Here is a 26,072-nt window from a genome sequence, read left to right on the forward strand (position 1 = left end):
AATCAAGGCACAGTCCATGACGCAAAAAAGAGTCGTTCCTCTTCCGTGAAACCCATCCGGACGCAGGAACTGAACCGTCGTCACCTGGACTGAGCAATGCATCAAATCAGGGATAGGTGAGGTCTTCGGAAAGGAATCAGTCATGAGCTCGGAGATCTTACATGCGAAGAATCCTTCCTCCTCTTCCCGTCGATTAGCAGCCGGTAGGGGAGCTCCTGGAGCTTCATGAGTGGGCAGTTGCACGTAGCCCTCCCCTCCGAAAGGATTCCATGACTGTAACCTGGATAGGAAAGGAGTTGTTGACGACGAGTTGTTGGTCCGTACCGGTAGATCCGGGTCCCGTCGAGACCAGCCTAATGAGTTAACGGAGTCGCGGAACGAATTAGAGGTCATGATTCTGATTCGTGCGCCCCCCCTGTACAGTCTGGTTGCGTCCCGGATGAAAGGAGTGGAGGGGAGAGGAAAAGCAAAGCAGAGGGAGGGAGAGAGGCTCCGGCTGCAAAGGCAAGGCTACTACTGCGCTAGTGTTAACGGCGGGTAGGCCAGTGAAAAAGCAACACTAGAATGTCAAGCTGAGGAACTCTCTGCAGGGACTATGCACGACGGAAACCAATATGTACGTGCAGATGATCTGCAGATATCGACGAAGTGTGGGTGAGAGGGTGTAGAGCACAGCCGCCGGTGATAGGACCGACACACTGCCGGCCAGATGACTTGCGCAACAGGACGACTAGACACCCGCGGAGCTTGGGCACGGGGCAATCTAGAGTCCGCTAACGAGTCGTAGTTTCTTGGACGGTCGTCGCTCTGATAAGCTTGTGATCGCCCTCCTTCCAGACGCCGCGCTGATTTGCTATAAGATATTCACCCACAGCCCGATTTTCTGGGAAGAATCGGAAAGGTGGTTGGCCGGGATAGGTATAGTGATCGATCAGTCCGCCGGAGGAATGACGGTATATCTCCAACCCAGCACAGGGAATGTAAGCCAGCTATGGGAAGCGCAGTCGATAGATAGCTAGGTAAGGTACTACCAGGTGGGGAAAGGCTTGCGGAGAATGGGAAGGGGAGGGGGGATACTGCTGCAAGATGATGCGAGAGTCAAATCAAACGGCGTAATGCTTTTAGGGGCACGGGATTTATTATTTCGGCGACAGAGATCGCTTCTACCTGGTAGACAGGCTGCCATATCAGCCATCATCATCTGACCTTCGAAAGGAGGAGTACTAAAGTAAACAAGGAGGGGGAGGAGGGGGAATAAGGGTGTAGTGGAGGGTTGAGCAGACAGTTTTCGACTTGAGACAAATACAAGGCGCGGGTTGGAAGACCAGGGAAGGTTACATACCATGAGGATCAGAGAGGACACTAGTGACGGCGAAACCTGACTTTTTGTCGACGATGCTAATTATTTTTCGACCGTTTTTCCAACCGGTGTATGTGTCCTAGAATCGGCGATGGAAGAGGGATCCAACACTGACGCTGAGGAGGAATGGCAGTCGGAAGCTTGGGTGGACAGGTTGAGGTTGGGCCGCCAATCAGAGGCCGGTAAACCGGTAACGGAGGCCTGGTGACGGCACTAAACCTAAACAACACCGGTGACCCCCCGGGCGATTACACAGCCACCAATGGGCGCTTGAGGATGTGCCGTAGAGTACGGCGCTGATGTAAATTATTGGCCGCCTGCCTTGGTCAATTCCTTCCAAGTTTGAGACCCATTGGAGAGTTCCCGCCACAGCCCATGGGGTTTAATCGTTTAGCGCCGTTTCCGCTGACCATCAAGACATGCACCAGCCTTGGTAGTTGGTACCTCTAAAGTACAGGACAGGCTAAGTCCTAAGTACATCCCTGAATGTACCTATGAAGTACCCATAACTAGTCTTGGGCTAGGGTGGATCAATAGATATTAACTTTGCTAACTCTAGAAAGCATGGCTGCCTGCACCCAATGCTTCTGACACGGGAGATCGAACAGCTACGGAGAGTGCATTTTCCTGAGCCAGTGATAATGGCTGTTTCGCCATCAATCCCCTGGTCGTCTCTTAGCCCAATCGATCGCTGCTAGAGCAGCCGTGTTCTGCAGAAGTCTACTTGAACTTCACGTACGGGTACTCGGAAGGTCGAATAGGATAGTATACCAGCCGCGGAGCTAAAAGTTTGATGAGAGACACATTACGTAGATGGCCGCCTGTCATTAATTCGATGGGAATATTATCCGACGTAGTCAAATCTTTCTTGATTGAGAAAGAGCAGAATTGGGATCGAAAAAAAGGGGAAAGAAGCCGTGAGCGTACAACAGGTACATGAACATGAACATGCGCACTTGCTTTGGCTTTTCCCTTGGACACGCTCAGCCTGTCTGATGGCGAAGAAGGACACAGAAACGAAAATCAACGTCGAAAAGAGGAGGCAGGCAATAGCTCTATCTTCATAACCGAAGACATTTACTAGTTCCCTCATGCTGCGTTACTTCTTGTCAGCGGATATATTTCCCCGCGGTTCAACGGAAAGAATACTTCGTCATATCAGTCAGACAACCAGGGGGAATAACCGAAGGCAATCCAAGGATGAAGGATTCTAATCCCGTCCGTAGTCTATGTTTGAAGCACCGAACCAGAAACGCAGAACCAAAATAATCGTCGCGATGCGGCCAACGCCGGGCACTTACAAGCCATGAAAGCTCCTTGCAGTCAAACCGTGGATATCGGCAATGCACTCCGAACCTTGACGGGACGGGACGGACACGGGAGCCAAAAATCGCCTTCAATTCGCGACAAAACTCCGCATTGAGGAACACTATTCCATTGTTGACTGCAGGTAGGATCATAGTTCTTGGAGTTGTCGGTATGTGTCGTACTTGGCTTTCCCCATACCGCATTTTCATTAGCTAGCTACCATCGTTGTCGACATCCATGATGCGATAAACATAGTGGACTAGCTATGTACCCAAATGTATGTACTGTACCAGACACAGTACAAGAAAGGGCATCGCTCTAACATACCAGACCTACTGCAAAGTAATGCTTACCCCCCTCCAAATCTATCTATTTTGGTGCGGTTGGACTGGAGCCAGATAGTTTGTCCGCGGAGAGGGTGATAACCGAATTGGAATGAGGGAGTTCATTGGTCTGCTATTTTGACAGCATTCCATCTCAAGAATAAAGGCTTGATTGAGTCTCGTCAATGGGCTGAAGGTGGGCTAACCGACGCCACCCCCCACATTCTTTGCTCCGTAGTATTCCAAATCATGGACAGCTGAAAGGGTTAAAGAATGATTAATACAACGAATGTGCTTGAAATCGACCGTCTGAACAGCTGCGAATATGTGCCTCCTAGAAAGCCCTTGACCGAAGGGAAACACCTGTTGCAAGGGCATAGCCTCAGACCCTGATAGGCCGGAATAGGCAACAGGTAATAACGGGCATTGATTAGCTCGATGAAGAATCACAACGGATGCCATGATCCTCCCCCCCATACTACGTAAGGGAACGGCTTCGAACCTCTCCACCTATCACAGACCCCCGCATTCACGTACGACGCACTCCTTCTCGGGAGGCGACAGGATCTCCAGTCTGCATGGTGTCACGGACCGCCTTCTGAGCGTCAGCACCGAACAAACGCTCGGACGGCTGTGGAGGTCCGGAGGATTGGTTGGATTCATCAGCAGTGTCATCATCTATGGAACATTCTGATATTGCTACTAAGAATAAGTATAACCCAGATATGAATCATCGTTATAATAATAGTAGCCACCAAACACCGTTCCCGCCGTCATTAAAAAACATTACGACTCAAGAATCCAACAATACGATATTGGTACACACCCTCTCCTCAGGCTACTAACTTCGCTAACTAGCACTACTAGGTATCGACCGGGTCAATACTAATCGGATGTTGATTCCAGCATGTCGATCCTCTTAGTGTGCCCCTCTCCAGACTATATCCCTCGATAACCAGGTATGGGGGACTCCCGTAACCTTCATCTCCCAATCTGAATCCTCCAAGGAGATCTTTTCCCCCATACATCCCTTCCACATGGTGTCCCACGATCATACATACATTCCAGCGATACCCGGCATCAGGGTCGTATTGTCGGCTAGGTAGACATTATGAGCTACCCAAGAAGGCAAATATTTTTTTTTATGGCATCTCCCCAAACTAGGTAGCTTTTTATTGCTCCCCCCCTGCAATGATGTCATTCCCTCGCCTTCTCTTCTATTTTATCTGACTTTGGCTTTCAGGATGATCTATTATTGGTAGGTGGAGTGTTCTCATGCGAGAATGATGAATCTACGATCCTCACGCTCTCGGGTCATCCCCGCCCCAGCCGAATACTAATGATAAATGAACAATGATCTTGGTATGTTTGGAGTTTGCCCAAAGGAGGCATCTGATACATTCTACACTTCGGTTCGCCAGCCCGAGCGAGGATCAAGCCATCCCCCAACCAGAAATCCCCCTAATCTTCCCATAATCCTCCATAATCCAAAAATAATAATAATAAATAAATAAATAATAAGCAGAAAATAGAAAATAAGTCCAGAACACCCTAGTCTGACCGCAAGTGAGTCATGACCGCCCTGGGAGAAACAGGTGACAAAGCTCGTAGTACCTGGCTGCTCATGGGATTGCAGTGGATGGTTATTCTCCTCCATCCGGACTGTACGACCCTCCTTGACGAACAAGAAGACTACCGGATCTTCGTCAACACCATTTTGGTCCACCCCTCCCCCCTTTCTTCGTTGAATCTGGACGTAGCTAGAGATTGACACCCTCCATCTTCCCAGAGCTTTCTTTCTTGAGAGTTTCATCGCCACTGGGCCGTTGCCCCCCTTCATGCACTCAGCACACCTTCCTTGGCCAATCATTTATTTTATTTTATTTTTCAAATGTATAAGTAAATATCAATAATTTTTTTTTTTAGATTTTTATTTATTTATTTAAAATTTTAATTAATTTACGCTTTCCTACTTCTCGGCTGAAGATGAACGAGCGACGCACGTAATTCCCGTAGTCTATCAAGCCTCGTCGATTTGAGGATCGACACCCTGCATGACCATCGCTGTGATATATCAAATGAGAGACTGCGAAGAACGCCTCGGGAGCCCTTTAAAGCGTTGATTCCCTCGCCCGTTCGATCTTCAAATGTTTCTCTGAGATTTCATTTGGTTTCACTTCTCTGTCAATCTCGAACTCTTTCACCATCGTCAGAGAGTCATTTCTACATCGGTAATCGACCAGCTTCACCAGACCATCTTACTTGTCTGCCTGCGCTCTACTCCTTCCTCGCTCATGAAGAGGTACCGGGAGTAAACTGATTCCTCTGCACCTCTTGAGCTCGAGCCCCTTGTCAATGCGACTGGCCCCCGTATCCAGCAAGGTGCATGTGAGTTTACCTTCGGGCCCTTCTTTTGCCTTTTCTTTCCCCCCTTCCCTCCTTCCCAGCTTCCGATATCTCCGTGGTACATTGATCATGACCTTCCTCACTGCGGCGCGACGAGGCTCCGTATGAACTGAAGGTTACCCTCAGGTTGTTTGCTTATCCCACTGTCCCTGTCGCCTTTGATTGGTTTCTGAGAAGCGCATGCTCTTGTTGCCACGTGTAGTGAGCATCGTATTTCTAGGACCACCTCTCTCCTCTGGAGGGTTTCTCATATATATCTTTCTAGACCCCGCTGTGATACCCCAGAGGCTTACTTACTTCTCTTCATCCAGGAACGCGAATCAACCCACGACGAATCTGACCGTCTACATATCTCGTAAGTAAATCTTTTTCTTTTTGCTTTTTTCTTTTTTTAAAATCACCCCCGGTCATGTATGATCGTATATGATTCAAGTTTTCCGTTTAATTCTTCACCCCGTTCTCCCACTACACCAACCCCCATCACCACGAGGCTGGCGGGTCCAAGGAGACAGACACCACGACAAAAGACTGAGAACAATCGGAACCAAAAGGCATTTAAAAAGGGAAAATACCCCTCTTCTCTCCTCTGAACCTCACTGGAAATCAATTTGGCGCAGTTGGCGATTGTTGACCCCACTGCTGCACTCACGCCCGAACCCTGCAGGCTTTACTCGGCGGGGTGTTGAGATGGGGGAGTAATCTAACCGGGGGGAAAGGGTTGCTTATTCGATGGTCCAAGTTACCTAGAAAATAGCAAAAAAGCTAATCACCGTGGGGCAACCTTGGGCTCGAAAGTCCGTCAGTCTCACAGACCTTCCCCCCGGGAGGAGAGGAGAGCTGCCTTTCTGGTTGGACCGAAGCGGAGCGCTGGCATCCGGGAGAGGCGAAGGAAATCGAGACAGTCAGGGAAGCAACGAAAGGGGAAGAAAACATACAATCCAATGGAAAGGGCCAGCAGACAAAAAGCAATATGCAGTTCCCGCGACGGTCGGACAAACCCACTCGACAGGCACCAGCAATGGTGATGATGATCTAAGATAATCATAATTAATTAATGCCTGTGCCCACCGCCCGCCTTGCCTCACCGCCTCTGTCCTCTTGGACTCTTTCACCTCATTCTTCCCCACTGCACCTGGTTGCTGCAGTGATTAATCAATCAATCAATCAATCAATCAATCGATCAATCGATCAATCGATTAGTTCGGTCTTCCTCTTCGTTCTCGTCATACTAAGACATCTCCTCTCCTGGTGCATACAAACCGTGTCAAACTCTCCACCTCGGCCTTTTGTCCGTCTCCGACCGGTCCTGAACTGCTGTCCAGTTCCCCATCTGGCCTCTATTTCTTATCTTTCGCATTGTTCCAGCCCCGTCGTCTCCGCAGACCCATCGTGTGGCCTCGAACTTTTGGTTGGTCTCGCTTATGGCCACAACTCCCTATTTCTTTCTGAACACTGTCTTGTGTTGTTCTTGATCATTCTCGTTCCTGTCTTCGTGGTTGCTCACGGTACAAAGTTTCCTGACTCGATCGCTTTTCTTTTTCGGGACAAACGCCACCCGCTGGAGCCGCCTATTGGGCTTCGAGTTCCGCCCACGATAGTGGCATTTTGCCGATTTGCCCGTTTTCGACTCATACTTTTACCACGCCTTCGTCTTTCTACCCCTGTCAGTCTTATTTGGCAACATACAGCCCCTCACATTACCCTCGAGTCATCTCGTTCGTACCCCCAGTTGCATCTCACCACTATTAAGGCGTTTTCACTTTCACTACCCGGCTTTCCGTCTCGCCCCTGGTGAGTGTCATCCTCGCCCCTCCTCACTGCTTCTGGTATCGTCGATAGACATCGTTGTCTTGACTTGGTTGGGTAGATTTGTTGATCACATTTCGTTTTCTAGGTTATTTATGATCTATTTTCACTTGCTTTTGATGTCTCCGCTTTCACTCCTCGATCTCTTCTGACACCGTTCCCTGAGACGCCGAACGAACCTCGTCAATATCGCCATCGAAACCGAATTTTATCCCAAAGTCTTTTTTGCGACACTGATTTGAGTAGTGTCATACATTTGGACGCAGTTTGCTATTAGGTCGAATTTGTACTGAACCCAAATTTTTTTTTTTCCCCCTCTTCTTTTGGTGGATCTCGGACTGTAAGGGTTCCCTGTGGAGTGGTTCCTGGCTTTCTTGCTCGGAACTTGTATATGCTCGCACACTATGACTGAAACGAGCATTTTCATCAAGAGTGACCCTGACGACCACCACAGTGACCCAAACCTTTTCATGATGTCGCATGCCGGCTATTCCATGCCCAACCAATTCGGGAACGCCGACGGCGTCGATCCCTCGGACCTAACCATGCAGAATGGTGGATTCATGTCTTATCCGTTTGGCTCGCAGCAGAATATGTCCTCCAGTTTCAATTTCGGCAATTCCGGGATCGATACGGACGAGTTGTTAGATTTGGAGATCAATGGACACAACGGCATCCAGCGCGCGGACAGTATGAACTTCCTCCAGGACCAAACCCATTCAAGTGCCGGGATTTCTATGAGCCACCCCGGCCAGATGTCACAGATGTATTCGAATACCCCGGATGGGGCTCCCATGCATAGCCCCTTTATGAATAACAGCTTTAACTATGACCAATTTCGGGCGATGAACCAACAAGGACAGCCCGGTTCCCATATGCAGAGTGCTGGGTCCCACTTTGAGCAAAACTATATGAATGGCAAAGTACGACCTGGTCTCCAGACCGTGGATCGTTCTGCCGATGGCCGCAGCCCGATGACCCCAAAGACCCCTGCCCTAGGCGGTCTTACCCTAGGTACTCCCGAATCAGGCAGCTTCCCTACGCAGCCCATCCGCACAGGCCTCCAGCACCGTCACCAGAAGACCTTGTCGAACCAATGGGATGGTACACCTGGAAGTGTGCATTCCTTTGCGGAGTCCCCGATCTCATCCCCTGGCCATCCTCACACTGCTGGAATCTCCGAGATTCTCAAGTCGGGCAAGCACGCCTCCTTGCCGACCAAGGTTGATGCGCACATGCCCGGTTCTGCACAGGACCTGGAATCGCAAGAAGCCAAGCGTCGACGCCGGAGAGCCTCCCACAACCTGGTTGAGCGTCGCCGGCGCGACAACATCAACGAGCGTATCCAGGATCTCTCCCACCTGGTTCCCCAACACCGGCTGGAAGATGACAAGGTCCGGAAACAGCTGGTCAATAACACCTCCATGTCCGCCACGGGAGCCAACCCGAATGCTGCCACATCTCTCTTGGCGGGTGGCAATGGCCGTCGCGCCACAGGGGGTAACATCACCATGGGACTGCCCATTGAGGAAAAGGAGAAAGGCCCTAATAAAGGTGACATCCTGAACGGTGCCGTAGGCTGGATGAGGGATTTGATGTGGGCCCTGCACGTCAAGCACCAGCAGGAGGCAGAGCTAGCAGAGCTGATCAGTAGCCTCGGCGGAACGTGGCCGTTCGAGCAAACGGAGGAAGAGAAGCGGATGCGGACGGAGATCCTAGATGCGCTGGAGAAGAACGATCCCAGCTCCTTCAGTTACAGCCGAGCGCCGGGAACCGGCCTACGAGTCCCGAAGCACACGAACATGGCCGGGGAACCCGTCTCTGGCATCGGCGCCTTGAGCCCCCAGAGCCTCAGTCCGTCCTTTAATAGTGGGGCGAGCAGTGCGAACAGTGCTGGTGCAGGTCAGGCGCAGTACTGGAGTAGCTCAGGCCATGCCGGAATGAGCTTCAAGGAGGAAGATGAATACGCCATGGAGATGAACTAAGTGGGAGATGTCGCCCTTCCCCTTGAAGTCCAATCCTCTCTTTCTACGACACATGTCATGACCTGTTGCATACGAAGGCGTCTTACGGAGATATGGAGCAGTGGACCGGCGTACGCAGAAGTCCTGACATTTAATTATCCGGCTAATGACTTTGACTGCGCTTTCCGTTGGGTTTGTTTTGATTTCTAGGTGTTTTATTTTTATATTTTTATGGATTGATGCGCTTCTCTTAATGTTATTAACAAGCCCTATTTTTTATTTTCCTCTTTATTTGGGTTTGGGTTCACTATCATCATTGCACTCTTTTTTTTATTTTTATATTTCCTTTTTCTCGTTATTTTCCTGTACACACCATGGGTGGCCTAGAGTCAATTCTCCCATTCCTTGGAACACACCGACGCGTTCGTTTCTTGCGATCAATCAGTTGGGTGCAACTGGTATTGTTCGCCGGCTGGCCAGTGGTTTACACCTTGCAGTTCTCATTTCTGTCGATACCCTTTTCCTTATTACTTAATCATACGTGCTGTTTACCATCTCGGATGTTATTGTTAATGGGCGATGTGTTCTGCTGTTCATAGTTATGACATGATTCTTGCTATCATTATATTATTGCATGGTTTTATATGTAGTACCGATATTATTAGGAATGATGGCATGTTTTTTTATTTTTGTTTTTACTCTTTTCTAATTCACATTCACATTTCTTGAACTATCCAGTATCCATGGGTATGCATAATCGTCTAGATCTGAGCCTTATAGCTGGGTATATTGGGATCCCTGTTCACATATGCCATCCATGTGCATCTATCGTCGTAGAATGAAAACAGAACGGGTATTGTGTATTGGGGTCTGGGATTTCAGTTTCAACGCAGACACAGTTGGGCACGAGAATCCTTGTATCGCACAGTCTATGCAGGAGTCGATCTATTTGCAGAGAAATAGAGGAAATATAGAAAGAGAGAGAAAGGAGAGAGAGAGAATCCAACCTAGTGTTTACTCGCCACGAATCTTACGGAAAAAGTCCATAACGCCGGTGAAGACAACCAGGAGGATACCACCACCGGGACCCAAACGAAGAACTTTTGGAACGAAACCCTTGTAGAGGGCGGCGAAACCCTCCTCCTTCATGACGGTACCGACGGCAGGCCAAGCCCAGTTATACTTGGGGGTCTGACCGGGGACCTTGGGGCTATTCTGAATCCGCGACTTGACGACATCCATAGGGGTGTTCAGGATAGTACCGGCGGTACCACCGATTGAACCGGCGATGAGATCGTTGCGAGTCTGCTGGGCCTTGTTACCCGCTTCGGCGGGGGGCATCTGTGCCCGCACCTGGAAGATACATCCGAAGTAGCCACTGTTCCAGAGGATGTGACGCCAAAGGGTTGATTCCAGACCGTTGTACATGGCCAGGGGACCCTCGGTCTGAACGATCTTCTTCACCACGTCCAACATGCCATTGTATTTTCCGGCCGATGCCTTGTCCTGTAGACGAATCTTCACCAGTTCGAATGGCACTACGACGAATGATTCCGTAGCACCGGCCGTCGCGCCCGTCAACACAGCCAGACTCTGCGTCTGCTTCTCCACGCCGAAAAGCCCCCGGTAGAATGTTCCCCAGCTGTCATTGGCTGCGAATTTGGTCGCTCGCTTGGGCGCTTCCATCAGGATCGGGGCGCTGATTCCACGATATAGACGGGAGAAACTGTTCGTGATCAGGTTAGGGATAGGCGGTCAGGTATGGAGCCAAGGGAATCAGACGTACCCTTCATGCTTGACGATCTTGCGCAGACAGTCGAACATGCCAGTGTATGCTTCCTCACCGACTGCCGCACCCGATTGCAATTGACTGTGGGAATCCGTTAGATATGTTTCTGCGGCGGTGGCAAGAGATTGCGAGTGCGTAGGTTTCTTACACTCGGGTTTTGACCACGTCCAATGGGTACCTGGAGGATTTTACATTGTCAATCGCGACAGCGCAGAGAGGGAATCGTCACTGAAAGGACTGCCTACATCACGAGAATCTATCCAGACGCAGACAAGTTAGTCATAGGCCTGGGTCGGTTTGCCTCGGGTGAGAGAACCTACCTCCGAGACACCAGCCACCGCACCGGCGACGAACTGGTAGGCGAAGGGGAGAGGCTTCTGAGGAGTATCCGACATGATGGGGGAGAGGAGGTGGACAAGGGACTAGATGGGAGGAGGGGAGAGAAGAGGCGAGGAATGAATTGGGAGGAAGAGCAGCGGAAAGAACAGGAAGAGAAAGAGAGGCGGCCGGAGTCGCTCACCGGGGAGAATCTCCCAAACGGGAAAAATCAATCGCCCCACATGCCTCGAGCCACGCGGGGAAATCATACAATTTATTGTCTTCATTGTCTTCCACTTCAAATCATTTAGGTCATCTATTCGTGGTCTCATATTTACTACATTTATCGCATCATCCACAGTACCCCCATCACGCTGATTCCCACCCGGATCACCTCCAACCCCCTTCGACTCGCCGCACCCGTGGGCTGCTCTTTGGCCACTGTGCCCGTCGCCGTCGCCGTCGCCGTCGCGAGGGCCGTGCAGCTCGAACCACACGCAAAGCCCGTCGGACAACAGCCTCCGCCTGCGGTGTCTGCACAGCTAAACCAGCCATCTGCGCACCGTCCCGTAGCATCCCCGGATGCCGTCGTCTCCATCGGGACCACGATGGTCCGGTCGTTGGTGGTGATGGTGGTTGAGGGAGTGGACGGACATGAGGTAGTGTCGCAGTCGCGTCCAGTGCGACAACATCCTCCGCGGTAGACCGCGGAACACGCGTAGAATCCCAACGGACAGACGTCACCCGTTTCCTGGGACTGAGAGGTCGTGGCGGTGGAGAGACTGGTGGGTCGTGCAGGAGGAGAAAAATCCCCGGTGGATTTGGTTTCTTTGCTGGTGACGGTGGTGGTCGTGCTGTGACTACTGACGGTGCTCGTTGGCGGGATAGACTGGGTGGAAGTGGATGTCATCACCGTCGAAGAGAGCGTCACGGTGATCGTGTAGACCCTCGCACCTGAAGTCTACAGTCAGTGGGGAAGAACATAACAGAGAGGCAAGAGGAAGATGCTTACAGCCATCACTCACACAATCATAGCCCGGAATACAACACCCGCCTCCCAACGAGGCCGCACAGGTCGAGTACCCCGATTTGCACTTCCCAACGGACCCCGAGCAATTCTGACCTTGAGGACAACAGCCTACATCGCCGGACCCGGCATCTTTGACTAGTTCGCAGGTTTCCCCGGTACTGCAGCAACTGTTTGGCCGATCGATGGACGCACAGGAGAATGTCCCCGACGGACATTTATAATCCCGGCGAAAGAGATGGCCCATCTGCGGGAACGACGGGGGATGATGAGGATGAGATCGGGGCTGGAGGTCGATTCTTTCCTGTAGATCGTGTAGCTGGGTGGAATTCCCCATCTTGATGGCATCATCGAAGTACCAGTAATCCAGAAAGAACTTCTCGCCCTCGTCGGGGTTCATCTTCCTCACCCCACGGACGGGAATCTGAGCGAGATGGGCCTGAATGAGGGCATTGTGCTGGAGGATGTCCTCTGAGAGGATGCTTTCGGGGAGATGCGACAGGTTGGCATGCGCAGAGGCATGAGCCAGTCCCAACAAGAACAGAGGGACAAGCAACATGAGGAGCATGGGAATGCAAGTCCAGTTGCTTTGAAGATAATCTGAACCTGCAGATTCCTACGATCGAGAGAAGTATATGGAGTATTAAAGTGGCTGGGGAATGGTATTGGTATTACCAGGTACGGTCTCACCGCCTTGAGATACATCCATAGCAATTCAACATCATAGACAGATTCAGATTCAGTGTGCTTGCTCATCCTGACAGCTTGTATCCTTCTTATCTAGACTCTACAAAGACCATCCACCAAGCAACTCAACAGCTGCACTCCGAACAAGCGACAGGCCCTCCCTATTCCAACAGTCCATCCCCGCTGCAGCTCTCCAATGCGAGCCTGTCTCCTACCCCGCGGGACGATAGTCAACTCCTTCACTGGGAGAAGACTCACTTCGACCAGGACTAGGACTATCCACGACGGGAGATAGAGACCGAGACGGACGAGAGCAGACAGCACCAGCGGTTCGACATGGGAGATCTCTCTGGCGATGGCATGCATGAGAGATGGGATGATTAGACATGCCCATTTCTCTTCTATGTCGATATCTGCATCTGGGTCCGCTTTTATACGATGACATTGATGACACCGATAACACTGAGACACATGAGAAACGCAGATACTCTGCCGAATCCAGAGAAAATGCAGACGTGTCAACAGAACCGAGGCGACGACGCGAGCGACGGGAGCCAGTCGTATATGTAGAACCATACACAGGAGGGATTCTATACTTCTGGAGAGAACCAGACTGACGACGTCGTAGATGATGCCGAGCTTGATTCCTTGGAAGAGACCGCTGCGGTAGAGCGAGATACACGACTGGACGATGCGGGGGTCATCTTCGAGAATGAGGAGGATGGGAAGGAGGTGGCTGAGGATGTAATCGATCTAGAGATAGAGAGGCAGAGATAGATATAGTCAGTTAGTTTGATATGGATGGAAGGGGATACTAACTATGTAGTAGAGAGGGTATACAATCACAGGAAGGATGACGTTGTCGCCGTAGAGAAGGATGTTGAGGCGGTGCAGAAGAAAAGCACCGATGTAGTCGAGCGAGTGCATCCCGATCATCTATCTCGAAATGATCATCGAAGTGATGATTGTCGATCGGGATATTCATACACCTGGATAGAAGAATATGCCATAGTGTAACGTGGGACAGTCAGCATAAACCAGCAGCTCATCGTCCATCTCCAAGGCCTCTCCTCTCAGTCCATTGGGATTCTATCTATCTGTCATCATTGCCATCATATATGATACTATCTACTGTGCAATTCGGACTAACCTAGATCTCCTGTTGTTCATTCTTTACCAGTGAGTACACCTGCAAGGAGAAGTATGATATAGAAGACTTATAAGATGCCACGATGCTACGATCAGATCAATACACCATGGAATTCTCTCTGACTCCCTTGGACAGCCTCAGCCTGCCCATCCATGTGCCGCCGGCCTTCGCATTTACAACCAACCATCTTACCAATGCCATCACCATGCTGCAACATGGTATCACACAGCTGGTTTCCTGACTGGCCATTATTACCTACAACCTACATCCAGCGACTCTGCAAGACCTGCATGACTCTCCCATGATAAGTGTACAGTATCATCCCCAGAGCATCATCGTCCTACATTGGGCCAACTTCCGTGGACTGGCGCGCGAGACCTTCCTGCGGTGCCCTTGACGACGAACGTATCGTCAACTAGCCCCGTCTTGCGCTTCAGCTTCAATGTCTTATGCGACTGTCTCGTGCTTGTCGTCTGCTTCCACCATGCTGAAATGGATGGCATCGGCGAGATGAACGTCCTGTACGCCCCTAACACATGCTGTGTCGCAGCGCAGATCCGGTCCCCCGGGGGCCGTCGTCTGCCATCGAGGCCGCCACGCACGAGAGACTTTCGTGTGTCGCGCCCCGACGTCCCTTCATGGACTTGCGCAGCTACGGTCTCCAGTACTGGGCGACGCCATCGTATCTGACCATTGTCAAATTCCTCTTCCCGCATAGTCGCATCCGTCTGTCATCTCGCTCACCTCTGCAATGTCCGCCGATTCCAGGAGGACGAACTCTCGACTAGGGACATCGCGTCCGCCTTGCTGTGGCTCTGCGGGTCGCGCGCTCGCTCCTCATTGTCATCACCGTCATCGTCAGTCACCATGCATGTCGTCCTCTCCGTCAAATTCCGAACGGTCCTGCAAACCCCCCCAACGGGTCTCCCACTGCTACGTCAGGAATTGCATGGCCATCGCGTCGCCGACTCATTCTCGCGGGGATATAAACATCGCACATGTTTCAACAACCATAACCACGACCATCGATACGGCAGATCTACATCCCCTCGTCGACCTGGCGGCTGAAATCCATCACAACATCCAGACTATCGATCACCAGTCAGTCTGCGATGAGTTATAACGTATATCCACCAGCGACGAGAATAGTCCGTTGACCGCATTCTACCTCCCGGACTTCATCGTTACCAATCTACGATTGGCCCCTCCCCCTCTGCGAAAGTGGGACTGGGGGAAGTCCCTCAGCAGCATCGTGGATTTCCACCACCTGGAGAGACGAGAATCAGTGGACTCTGTTCCATCTTACAGGTGTGTGAGTGAGAGTCAGAGAGACGGGACACCACTATGGCGCGTTCGTGTGAACCTGGATCCGGTCGCCATGGAACGACTGCAGCAGGATAGACTCTTGGGGGGGTTGGAGAAGTGGCCAACGTAGTAGATTAAGATTCAGTTCGTGGTCCGTGGTTCCCCACTCCTTCCTAAACCTGCAGGACTTAGATTTTGTACATGTCACTACCCTTCAGCCAGACAGTACTACGCTGTTTCCGTTCAAGAATGGAGTATACTTTGTAACTGTAGATTCTTTGTAGATTCCTCGTCCTCAGTTAGGGCTGTACCATCACGTGGATTTTGCCCCACGGTAATCTCCACGTGACCGCCCCACAGGAAAACCTCGAATTAAAATTATCGTCAAGACTCAATCAATTGGCAACCACGATCATCATCATATCAGATCAGATCCATATACTACAATGCCTGCACCAACGGCGCTACGGCGCAATGACGAGCCGATGGTGGATTTCAACACGGGGACCGTTGTGCAGGGTATATCATCCATACCTCTATCTCTACCCTTATCCACGCCTATATTCATGCTAATTGCATCCAGAGCCGGAAGACGAATGCATTCTTGACCTCGATGCGACTCCCGCCCCCATCCAACTGACCGCGGACTCGCAACCACAGAACCTAGTCCACATTCAAACCCGCAAAATCCCGATCCCACCGCACCGATTCTCGCCCATCAAGGCAGAATGGCCAAAGATCTACCCTCCGCTGTGTGAACACCTGAAACTGCAAGTACGCATGAACATCAAGAACAAATCAGTGGAGCTGCGCAGCTCGCGATTCACGACAGATACCGGGGCGTTGCAGAAGGGCGAGGATTTCGTACGGGCACTGGCCTACGGATTCGACGTAGAAGACGCCATCGCACTACTCCGACTCGATGACCTGTTCATCGAGTCCTTCGAGATCAAGGACGTCAAGGCCAGTCTTCAGGGGGGATCACCTGGCGCGCGCGATTGGACGTATTGCCGGTAAGGATGGAAAGATGCGATATTCGATTGAGAACGCCTCGCGGACCCGGATCGTCCTCGCAGGTCAGAAGGTGCATATCCTCGGTGGGTTTCAGAATATTCGTATGGCCAGAGAGGCGGTCGTCAGTTTGGTGTTGGGATCGCCGCCAGGGAAGGTGTATGGCAATCTGCGGACGATAGCATCGCGGAGGAAGATGATGATGTGATGATTTTTTTTATTTTTCATTTGTTTATTTCCCCTCTTTTACACCTCTGTTTTCTGTCTTCTTTGGTGTTTTTACATGATTTATGAAGGAGTTGGGGTTAGGATCATGCATAGCAATGCTACTTTGCCAAACACTCCGTCGTTCCATAGGAGATAGGCGGGGTTCGGCTCGGCTAACTATAAAAATAACCAAGAATCAATATCCAATAAATACGGTTGAGAATAATAAATAGACAGAACAGAAATAGCCTGAAGAAAAGAATAATCTAATACAAAGTATTATTGAATGAAGGCCTTTCTTGCTCTCCCAGGCTCAGCCTCGGCCTTGTCTCGGCCATACACCTCGGAGGGTATCATCCTTTATATAGCCGGTTCCTACTATACAGAACCAAGAATACATAGGGTAAGTCTGATCGGCCTCGCTGCCGACGAGAGCATGCTCGGCACCGCGCATACGGAATTCAACTCGCTCTCGTGTGGCCAGAAACAGACCAGTTATCCGTACCTGAATCCACCGGAGCTGTTTCTACACCTGACGCGATCCTGGATTCAATCTGATTCGACTCCCCATGGCATAGGTACATACCCAGGAAGGATTGAATGGGAAGTTGAACGAGACTACCCTCAAGGGATTGGATGGGCTGGTCGATGTGATTACCAAGAATGGGAGTACTGTGATTTTGGATCTTGTATGCTCTCCTTCTTCCTTATTTTCTTCCTCTTCCTTCATCTGTAAGAGGAATATGTTAATGAATACTATGGAGCACAATTATGCACGATACTGCTGTGTCGTCATTGGACAACCGTCGCTGAATCTCCCCGGGGCACCACGAAAAGTCACCGATGAACATTTTGTCGATCTGTGGACGAAACTGGCGGATCATTATAAAGATAATCCGAATTTGATTTTTGAACTGATGAACGAGCGTAAGACTTTACCCGACAATCGTTAATCATGGTAGTAATGATAATGATAATGATATATAGCATGCGGTCTCAGCGCCACCATCTGGGCCGAAACCATGACAAAAGCCATCAGAGGGATTCAATCCAAAGCTCCCTCCCATCGTATCCTCATTGCCGGACCTCTCGCTGCTACTGTTGTGACTTTTGAGCTGCGATCCACACCCGCCCTTCTCCCACTGCTGGATCTAGCGACGTACCCCGGTCAGATCATCTTCGGTATGCATCAGTACTTCGATATCCTGAACGGGGGAACCAAGGACTGTCTCACCTGGATCCTGTTTGAGCCTTTCTTCAAGACGGCGACGGACAATCTGCGCAAACATAAGGCTACCGCTATGTTGACGGAGTTTGGTGGAGGGCCGAACGATGCTTGCGCCAAGATCATCGATAAGATGTTGACGTTTTTCGACGCGAACAGTGATGTCTGGGTTGGTTGGACGGCCTGGAGTAATATGTATGGTGATCAGGTTATTAGTCGGAATAGTAGTAGTGAGTATTATGCTTTGACTAAGGTGATGGATAAGTATGCACCGTTGAAATAGTCTATCTTTATTGTCGATATTTTTATATCTCTATTATATTATATATCTATTTAATAGTATTCTTCTTTGTATGCATAAAAACTTGTAGTAGATGGTCATTATTACTCTTAGGTTGAGTGTTTGCACTTAGATATTGGAAATCTCTATGAAATAATCCTCCTGTTCCGCAGGGATATAGATGTTGACTGTCTATGTATTACTTGAACGGTGCTAAAGGAATGTTTAACAGAAAGAATACAGGATGCGCCAACTGATCAACTTGATGTTTAGCCAATTCATGTGGACATCCCGAACTTATTGGGAAGTTCCACTATTCGTGTCCATCCTGCGTCTCGTATCTTTGTCGATGACCTCGCGTATTGCCCAGAAAAGAGGGTCTGAATTCGTATATTTATCACCGTAGGTCAGATTGAATTTGTAGTCAAAATCCGGCGGATTCTGGCCCTGCGTGTGTTGGAGGATTGTCTCCAATTTATCCATCGCCTTCACGGCCTTAGCCTCCGGAGTGGACCCGGCTTCATATTCCTCCCAGAGAGACATGATAGATTCCTTAAGCGGTGCGTCAAGTCCTTCTGTCAGCTGCAGCATATCGGTCCGTTCTTGTTCACTCTTGTTTGGGAATTGTTGCAGACTGACGGCAGGGACATCCCCACTGATGGCTTCGCCGAGATCATGAACCACACACAGTTTGAGAACCTTCAACATATCAAGTTTGGTAAATTCGTCTTCAAATGTCATCGCCATCAGACAAAGCCTCCATGTGTGTTCTGCTGTACTCTCGTTGCGACCTTGGGAGGTGTGACCACTTCGAAGGACGTTTTTGAGTTGTTCTGCCTCCCGTAGGAAAGCTAGTCGATTTTCGATGTTGGAGGTCATTTTGAAAGTTTCTCTTCTATTCAGGTTCTTTTGTCAAGTACCAAGAAGAAGAAAAGAAGAAAGAAAAGAAAGAAAAGAAAGAAAAGAAAGAAAAGAAAAGAAACCGGGGGTAAAGCTTGGCGCTTGTGGAGTAAATCACATGAGGATGACTCCGATGATGCCCGACATAGCAAGGCGATTGTGGACGACACAACCTTCCAAGTAGGCTGTCAAACTTCTGAAGCTTTAGATCTGCACAAGCGAGCCCGTATGGACAAGACAGGTGATGTTGGCCAGCTGGCCCAGGCTCATTTGCTTCTGAAGAAAAAATTCCTGGATTCAGAGAAGAAACTTAGACATGGTAGGTTCACGAAACCGTGCGTCTACCAAAGAAACATATTAATTCCCAATCTTACAGACTACCACTTTCGACAAGGGCTATCTGAGCTCGAGCGGAGAGCATGCTCCATCGTGGAGCGGATTCGATGCAATGAACTGGCCACCATCTGGAGATCTGAATTGAAAGGCAATTCAGAGCATCTGTTCCAGGGCATTGCATTCGATCTTGCGAAGGACACAATTCAAAAAACGCAACTGTGGCGAATTGTCAAGCGTCTGCCTAAGGGTGCATTACTCCATGCCCATATCGACGGCATGGTTGATAGTATGTAAAAAAAGTCGTTGTACCAGAGCAATCTAATATATTCAGTGGGTTGGCTCATCGAAACGGGACTGAATACTCCCGGCATTCATATCAAATCTGATACACCCCTTACGTCCCCCGACAGGTTCCGAGAGGCACTCATTGAATTTACATATCTCCCCGAGCCGTCGCAAGCCGCTATGATCGATATCTTTTCTCCGTCGTATACTCCAGGCGAAACGATGCCACTGACGCGCGCGGCGGAAATATGTCCATATGGAGGTCAGGATGGACTAGTATCCCTACTTGTATCGCGGGTTACCTTTTCTATGGATGACTGTCTCCGCCATCATGAAGGAATTGACAAGATCTGGTCCCGCTTCGAATCCATTTTCCAGATATTAGGTGGTCTTACTTTCTACGAACCGATCTTTCGCCAATTCGTACATCGCATGTGCGCCGAAGCCCTCGCCGACAACATTCGCTGGATCGACCTTCGAGTGGTCTTCCTTGCACCATTCCAGCTCGCCAATGGAACAGCAGGCGGATTTCTGGATCTACTCCGCGTATTCGAAGAAGAGCTGACCAGATTCCAGTGTTCGGAATCAGGAGCATCATTCTGGGGAGTTCGGATCATCTGGACGTGTCATCGTCGTCAGGATGACGAGTTCATTCGGCGCGATATGGAGAATTGCCTTGCAGCCAAGGCCCAGTTTCCGCATCTGATTGCAGGCTACGATCTTGTCGGCCAAGAAGGGCTGGGTCGCACCCTGGAGGAACATCTATCATCTCTTCTGTGGTTCCGACAGGAATGTAAAAACAGAGGGCTGGAACTTCCTTTCTTCTTCCACGCGGGCGAGGTGCGAGGGGATGGAGACTGTCATGATCTAAATCTTCTGGATGCTGTACTGTTGGGTACAAAGCGGATCGGACATGGATATTCACTGTTCCAACATCCGTTAATAATCAACGAGGTTAGGTCTCGGGATATCTGCGTTGAAGTGTGTCCCATAAGCAATGAACTCCTCCGACTGAATGGCAGTGCCTCTAGCCACCCAGTGCCGGCACTGTTGGCAAACGGGGTGGCTGTGGCTTTGTCGAGTGATACTCCGGGAGTCTTTGGGCATATTGGGACCCGCGTCAGCTGTGATTTCTGGCAGATATTGAATAGCTTTGATGCGGTGGGGTTGGAGGGCCTCGGTGACATAGCAGAGACAAGCATCCTGTATGCTGCGTTTGCGGATAGTCGTGGATGCTGTGAGGAGATGGGCCGGCAGGCAGGAGCTGTTCGCAAGACGCGGGTTGCTGAATGGCGGGGCGAATGGCTCGACTTTTGCAAGTGGATTATTGCAGAGTATGATGAGCAGTTTCCGTAGAATTATAAAGCATAGTATTGAAGGATGTGGGTGCCCAGAGTTCATTGTCTTCCAGTCCAGTAAAATATATTATTTCTGAGTGACACTAGAAACTCGGTATATTAACCCCCATAGAGGCAGTTTCTGCAATCCTTATTCCCTCCTTCCCCTCCAGTATATGTTCCCTCCTCCCTCTTTCTCTTTTTATCATCTCCTGTCATAATTCTTTTGTGCTGTCAGTTGTCATTTTCTTATTACATCTAATACTCTCTGTCCACTCCCGGACTACTGCTTTGTCATATTTCAGAGATTTACCTGGCTATTTAGCGACCTTGATCACTTTTAGTCCGATGGACAAGAGCTCGATGATGCTTAGAGAAGCCTTTTCAATTTTTCATACCTTAGTATACCCATGATATTAAAAGAAAGTATGGAAAAGCTGTACATCGCCCAAACGAGGATAAAATATCCATCTTCGTGAGTGAATATCCGAACTGCATGCCTGGAGGTGGGCTGACAAAAACACATATAAGCCCAAATTTCGAGCTCCAATCCTGCCACATATAAAGGAGCCGTAACCCGTTTATCGAATACTTCCCTAGTTACTCAATGCAAGCGGCAGTGGCTAGAGGCAAGGACCTCAGTTTGGAACAAAGGGAGTGATCAGCTTCGTACATAACTCGCAAACGCTGCCCAACCTCGCCAGTATCGAGACTATAGCCTCTATGGCATGATTACCATTGGTAGGCTCGTTCGGTATACAGATACAATAATAGGAACATACGACAAATGGCTAGTGATGACCCTGTGTACCATACTGTCAACCACAACGAACGGTGGCTACAAAAATTCAATTCATTAAAAATCATCCTTCGTCAGAATGGACGCCGGTTTTCGCATAACGATTTGTGCACTATCCTCGATTTCGGCCTAGGACAAGCGTCGTCCGAGTCAACGGCAATTGGAAGATATATGCATTCCAGCCAGACATTCCGCATCAGTATAGAAATATACCTACAGGAGCTACTAGATACTCCTAGATAAGATGTGGAATACAGTAGCTCCCTGTACTTAATCTGTATAAGGAAATAAGAAGCAACATATATATATGAATAGGCATAGATGGATGCAATTTAATAAGGAAGACCAGAAGGTCAAGACAAGCAGCACAAGCCAACATAAAGGACAAGAGACTCAACCTAACCATTCATAGATTACCCCTGGAAAGAAGGCCCGGTAGGACGATACGGATTCAGTCTTCCATCTTTAGCAATTCCAGACTTCTGTGCCTGCCATCCCGTGAATGTTGCTGAAGTATCGGTTAATGCCTGCCTGGTTCACCCTCTACCGCACGAGTCCGTCATCATAGTTCTTCCGAAGCCACATTAAAATCTCGACGCAGATATAGCACAACTAAACTCGCACTATCTTCACTACTATATGCCCTGGGAAAGCGACCAAGGCCTTGTTGGACATCCGATCCAGGAAGAGCTCAGAAAGAGCCTGGCATGTCCGATAGTCCTCGACCCGTATGAGACCTCTAAACCAGAACTCAAACACGAACTTGTTGGCTCTCCGGTTCATTCCCGTTGCTGGGACTTACTTACTCAGCTTAAAGTAGGGAAGTATTGGAAAGGGCGCCTGGGTCCCATCCCTTGCGCTCTCCGTCAAAGATGTCAGGAGGAACCCGATATATGGGCAGCCATGTGGGAGAGGCCTGACCATAACACCATACAACAGGAAGTTAATGTGGAGTCCGCGCAAACCTACTTTGTGCTGGTAGCATTGATTGCTAAACATACGACGTCTGGACCACCTGACCTGGTGAGAATGGGCCCAGTTTAAACCCTGGTATTGGATATGAAAGAACGGGGAGAGCGGGTTGAAGCGAAACTCTCCCAGAATCCTCAAAGTTACCGTTTCCCTTCTTCCTGTGGAGTTAAGGTACCTGGTATTAGACTACCTCGAATATAAGGATGTGGTTGGGATGCGAATGGCCATGGCTGGTAGGTGGAGGAACGCTACTGGCGCTTGAGAATGCGCACATTTTTTGTTCATGAGATCGAAGATATCCCTGTCAAAGATTTGGATCGGCAGTTCTTGTGTCCGAAACTGGAAGAATTGGCTAAGGCCTCGAAAGGTTGATTTTACGTCGGCATATCCTGCAATGTCTGGATGAATTGGAGGGCACGGTCCGTCGAAATTGGAGGACGAGGCTTAAGCCATGTACGGCTGGGATTCCGCAACTATTTCTAACTGCTTTGCATGGTTAAGCAGACAAGTTCAATTATTAGTACTACTATATCTATCAATAGGATTAGGTTCGTGACAGCGCCGATCTGTTGATCTTGACCTAAAGGTTAGAAACTACATAGCATACGGTATTCCCTCTTGCAATCCATTCTAGCTCCATCTCATCCTCAGTTTCCGCTAAAACCAGGAAGAAGTAGTCAGCAGATGGCTCGCCCACGTGGCAACGACTATACTCGCCCTCTCCCTAGGAGATGGCCAATCACTGCTACAAGCAACTAACCTGTGCGCCTCAGAGCTGGGCAGAACACCACACCACCAGATGTCTCGTATTGTGCAGCACATGTCGGAGAGAACGACGCGGACTGGTTCAGCAGTGCTCCCTTTGGACCCGCCAAGACGCATGCCCTATCCTGGGCGGAACCCCGCGAGCTTGAATCGAGTCCACGTTCTGCTATTAACGATGCTGATTGGCGGTATAGGAGAACATCGAGGCGGAGGCTTGGCACTGGAGGCCAAGACCTGTATAGATCAATTCCCTGTTCGAGCGGAGCCATAGAAACTAGATGATATAAGAATAGCATTCTACCTCGATTTCTTATACTCTCACCTCCTTATCCTTTAAGTCATACCAAGATGATCCTCCATCAGTTTGACTATCTCTTTGCCATCGGCACCATCTTTGCCTTTCTGGATGCTTGGAACATCGGTGCCAATGATGTCGCCAACTCCTTTGCTACCTCCGTGTCCTCGCGGTCCTTGACCCTGTGGCAGGCCATGATGATTGCTACGGTCATGGAATTTGCTGGGAGGTACGGATTCTCAGTCATTGATGTAATGGAATTGAATCGAATCTAATCTAATCTAATAGTGTCGGAGTGGGCGCCCGCGTCGCTGACACTATCCGCACCAAGATCGTCGACGTCGACCTCTTCGAGAGGGATCCCTCCATGCTGATGTTGGGAATGGTGTGTGCTGTCATTGCCTCCTCCATCTACCTGACCATCGCGACGCGACTCGGCATGCCCGTCTCCACCACCCACTCCATCCTGGGCGGCGTCCTGGGCATGGGCATCGCCGCGGTAGGCTCCGACGGCGTCAAGTGGTGGGGAGGCAATATCAACTCAGGTGTTGTTCAGGTCTTCCTGGCCTGGATCATTGCACCGATTCTCTCCGGGGCTTTTGGTGCCATTATCTTCCTCTTCACTAAGTATGGCGTCATGCTGCGGAGTAGCCCCGTGATGAAGGCTTTTGTCTCCGTTCCGGTCTATTTTGGTATCACCTCGGCTTTGTTGACCAGTATGTTATCTATAGTTCTTTCCGTGCCATACCGGTGAATGAGTGCTAACCTTTGTAGTGTTAATTGTCTGGAAAGGCGGATCCAGTCGAATCACACTCAACACCCCCCAGACCGTGGGAGTCATCATCGGCGTCGGAGCCGCCGTCGCCCTATTGGTCTGCATCTTCTTCCTGCCCTGGCTGTACCAGCGTCTCATCAAAGAAGACTGGCAATTGAAATGGTACCATCTCTTCCTGGGTCCTCTGGTGCTCCGTCGCAACGACATCCCCCGAGCTCGCGAGGGCCACTCCATTGTGCAGAACTACTACCGCGGCCACAAGACCATGGACGAGCTGCAGGCGGAGCGGGCTGGTCGTCCCTCCTCTGATCCTGAACAGGGCGTGAGGACCTCCGACCTGGCCAAGGAAAAGGAAAAGGAAAGCCACGCCACTTCCACCGCCGCGGAGAAATCCGAGCCTTCTACCAGTGCGCCCGCCTCGACCGTCGGCGAGAAAGAAGTCCCATTCAGCTTCATCGGTCCTCGACCCCAGGATAAGGGCTTCTTCCATCCCGTCATGCTCTTCTGGCAGTTCCGTCGGTTCTTCTTCCGTGGCGTCGAACAGGACGTTGTCGGTCTGCAGAAGAAACGGAATATCCTGACGGGGGATATCGAACTTGTTCATGCCCACGCTACTCACTATGATAATAAAGCAGAACATATGTATTCGTTTCTTCAGGTTATGACCGCTGCTACGTCGTCGTTTACCCATGGTGCTAATGATGTTTCCAAGTCCGTCCTCCCGTTTCCTCCCAGCTTTCATGACAATGACAATTAATTGATTGATATAGTGCCGTCGGCCCCTACGCAACAATCTACTACATCTGGTCCACTGGCGAACTCCACTCCAAGAGTCCCGTTCCCTACTGGATTCTGTACGTCCCCTCCCCTGCATATAATATATCATAGCAAAATATCTAATAAAATAGTGTCTTCGGCGGCGCCGCTCTGGTCATCGGTCTATGGACCTACGGATACAATATCATGCGCAACCTCGGAAACCGAATCACGCTGCATTCTCCGTCTCGGGGATTCTCGATGGAATTGGGCTCCGTGGTGACGATTATCATGGCGACGAGATTGAGTACATCCCCCTCCCTTATACATCTATATATCCATATAATATGGATGAGTTTGTGTGGGGACCGATGGAAGCTAATGAAATGGAATGATAGAACTCCCTGTCTCAACTACGCAATGTATCTCCGGCGCTACTGTCGGTGTTGGTCTGTGTAATGGGACCTGGAGAACGATCAATTGGCGCATGATTGCTTGGATTTATTTCGGCTGGGTTATTACTTTGCCTGTTGCCGGGATAATCTCAGGTTGTTTGATGGGGATTGTTATTAATGCGCCGAGGTGGGGGTTGGGGGTTTAATCTCTCTTTTTTTCTACTTTCTTAGTCGGGGATGGGGTTATCTGGATTTTTGACGAGTATATTTATTAATGGCTGGGTGAGAGGG

General features: G+C 49.9%; 10 protein-coding genes across 10 annotated transcripts; 6 read left to right on the forward strand and 4 right to left on the reverse strand.

The window, feature by feature from the left end:
- Positions 1-7,607: 7,607 nt before the first annotated feature.
- Positions 7,608-9,188, forward strand: ATNIH1004_001068 (basic helix-loop-helix domain-containing protein; the record flags this gene model as incomplete). The annotated part of the gene is made up of 1 exon (XM_033565768.1): positions 7,608-9,188. One exon carries the CDS (start codon positions 7,608-7,610, stop codon positions 9,186-9,188), a length of 1,581 nt encoding a protein of 526 aa, XP_033431525.1.
- Positions 9,189-10,181: 993 nt separating this feature from the next.
- ATNIH1004_001069 (putative mitochondrial 2-oxodicarboxylate carrier protein) lies at positions 10,182-11,351 on the reverse strand (the record flags this gene model as incomplete). Its single annotated transcript, XM_033565769.1, has 5 exons — positions 10,182-10,893; positions 10,954-11,037; positions 11,105-11,134; positions 11,202-11,212; positions 11,277-11,351. 5 exons carry the CDS (start codon positions 11,349-11,351, stop codon positions 10,182-10,184), a joined length of 912 nt encoding a protein of 303 aa, XP_033431526.1.
- Positions 11,352-11,617: 266 nt separating this feature from the next.
- On the reverse strand, positions 11,618-13,924 carry ATNIH1004_001070 (putative GPI anchored protein; the record flags this gene model as incomplete). Its single annotated transcript, XM_033565770.1, has 4 exons — positions 11,618-12,228; positions 12,287-12,917; positions 13,247-13,741; positions 13,808-13,924. The coding sequence occupies 4 exons, from the start codon at positions 13,922-13,924 to the stop codon at positions 11,618-11,620; spliced, it is 1,854 nt and encodes a 617-aa protein (XP_033431527.1).
- A 546-nt stretch (positions 13,925-14,470) lies between these two features.
- ATNIH1004_001071 (uncharacterized protein) lies at positions 14,471-14,854 on the reverse strand (the record flags this gene model as incomplete). Its single annotated transcript, XM_033565771.1, has 1 exon — positions 14,471-14,854. One exon carries the CDS (start codon positions 14,852-14,854, stop codon positions 14,471-14,473), a length of 384 nt encoding a protein of 127 aa, XP_033431528.1.
- A 35-nt stretch (positions 14,855-14,889) lies between these two features.
- Positions 14,890-15,573, forward strand: ATNIH1004_001072 (uncharacterized protein; the record flags this gene model as incomplete). The annotated part of the gene is made up of 2 exons (XM_033565772.1): positions 14,890-15,239; positions 15,288-15,573. 2 exons carry the CDS (start codon positions 14,890-14,892, stop codon positions 15,571-15,573), a joined length of 636 nt encoding a protein of 211 aa, XP_033431529.1.
- A 316-nt stretch (positions 15,574-15,889) lies between these two features.
- On the forward strand, positions 15,890-16,460 carry PNO1 (pre-rRNA-processing protein pno1; the record flags this gene model as incomplete). The annotated part of the gene is made up of 2 exons (XM_033565773.1): positions 15,890-15,962; positions 16,027-16,460. The coding sequence occupies 2 exons, from the start codon at positions 15,890-15,892 to the stop codon at positions 16,458-16,460; spliced, it is 507 nt and encodes a 168-aa protein (XP_033431530.1).
- Positions 16,461-17,683: 1,223 nt separating this feature from the next.
- ATNIH1004_001074 (uncharacterized protein) lies at positions 17,684-18,169 on the forward strand (the record flags this gene model as incomplete). Its single annotated transcript, XM_033565774.1, has 1 exon — positions 17,684-18,169. One exon carries the CDS (start codon positions 17,684-17,686, stop codon positions 18,167-18,169), a length of 486 nt encoding a protein of 161 aa, XP_033431531.1.
- Positions 18,170-18,463: 294 nt separating this feature from the next.
- ATNIH1004_001075 (HD domain-containing protein) lies at positions 18,464-19,045 on the reverse strand (the record flags this gene model as incomplete). Its single annotated transcript, XM_033565775.1, has 1 exon — positions 18,464-19,045. The coding sequence occupies one exon, from the start codon at positions 19,043-19,045 to the stop codon at positions 18,464-18,466; it is 582 nt and encodes a 193-aa protein (XP_033431532.1).
- Positions 19,046-19,294: 249 nt separating this feature from the next.
- On the forward strand, positions 19,295-21,043 carry CECR1 (cat eye syndrome chromosome region, candidate 1; the record flags this gene model as incomplete). Its single annotated transcript, XM_033565776.1, has 3 exons — positions 19,295-19,385; positions 19,443-19,688; positions 19,734-21,043. 3 exons carry the CDS (start codon positions 19,295-19,297, stop codon positions 21,041-21,043), a joined length of 1,647 nt encoding a protein of 548 aa, XP_033431533.1.
- Positions 21,044-23,908: 2,865 nt separating this feature from the next.
- PHO89 (inorganic phosphate transporter) lies at positions 23,909-25,987 on the forward strand (the record flags this gene model as incomplete). The annotated part of the gene is made up of 6 exons (XM_033565777.1): positions 23,909-24,084; positions 24,144-24,571; positions 24,630-25,341; positions 25,401-25,484; positions 25,539-25,693; positions 25,785-25,987. The coding sequence occupies 6 exons, from the start codon at positions 23,909-23,911 to the stop codon at positions 25,985-25,987; spliced, it is 1,758 nt and encodes a 585-aa protein (XP_033431534.1).
- Between the last annotated feature and the right edge of the window lie 85 nt (positions 25,988-26,072).

The sequence above is a fragment of the Aspergillus tanneri genome, assembly GCF_003426965.1.
Source record: "Aspergillus tanneri strain NIH1004 chromosome Unknown AapTan_2_pilon_pilon_pilon, whole genome shotgun sequence".
NCBI lineage: Eukaryota > Fungi > Ascomycota > Eurotiomycetes > Eurotiales > Aspergillaceae > Aspergillus > Aspergillus tanneri.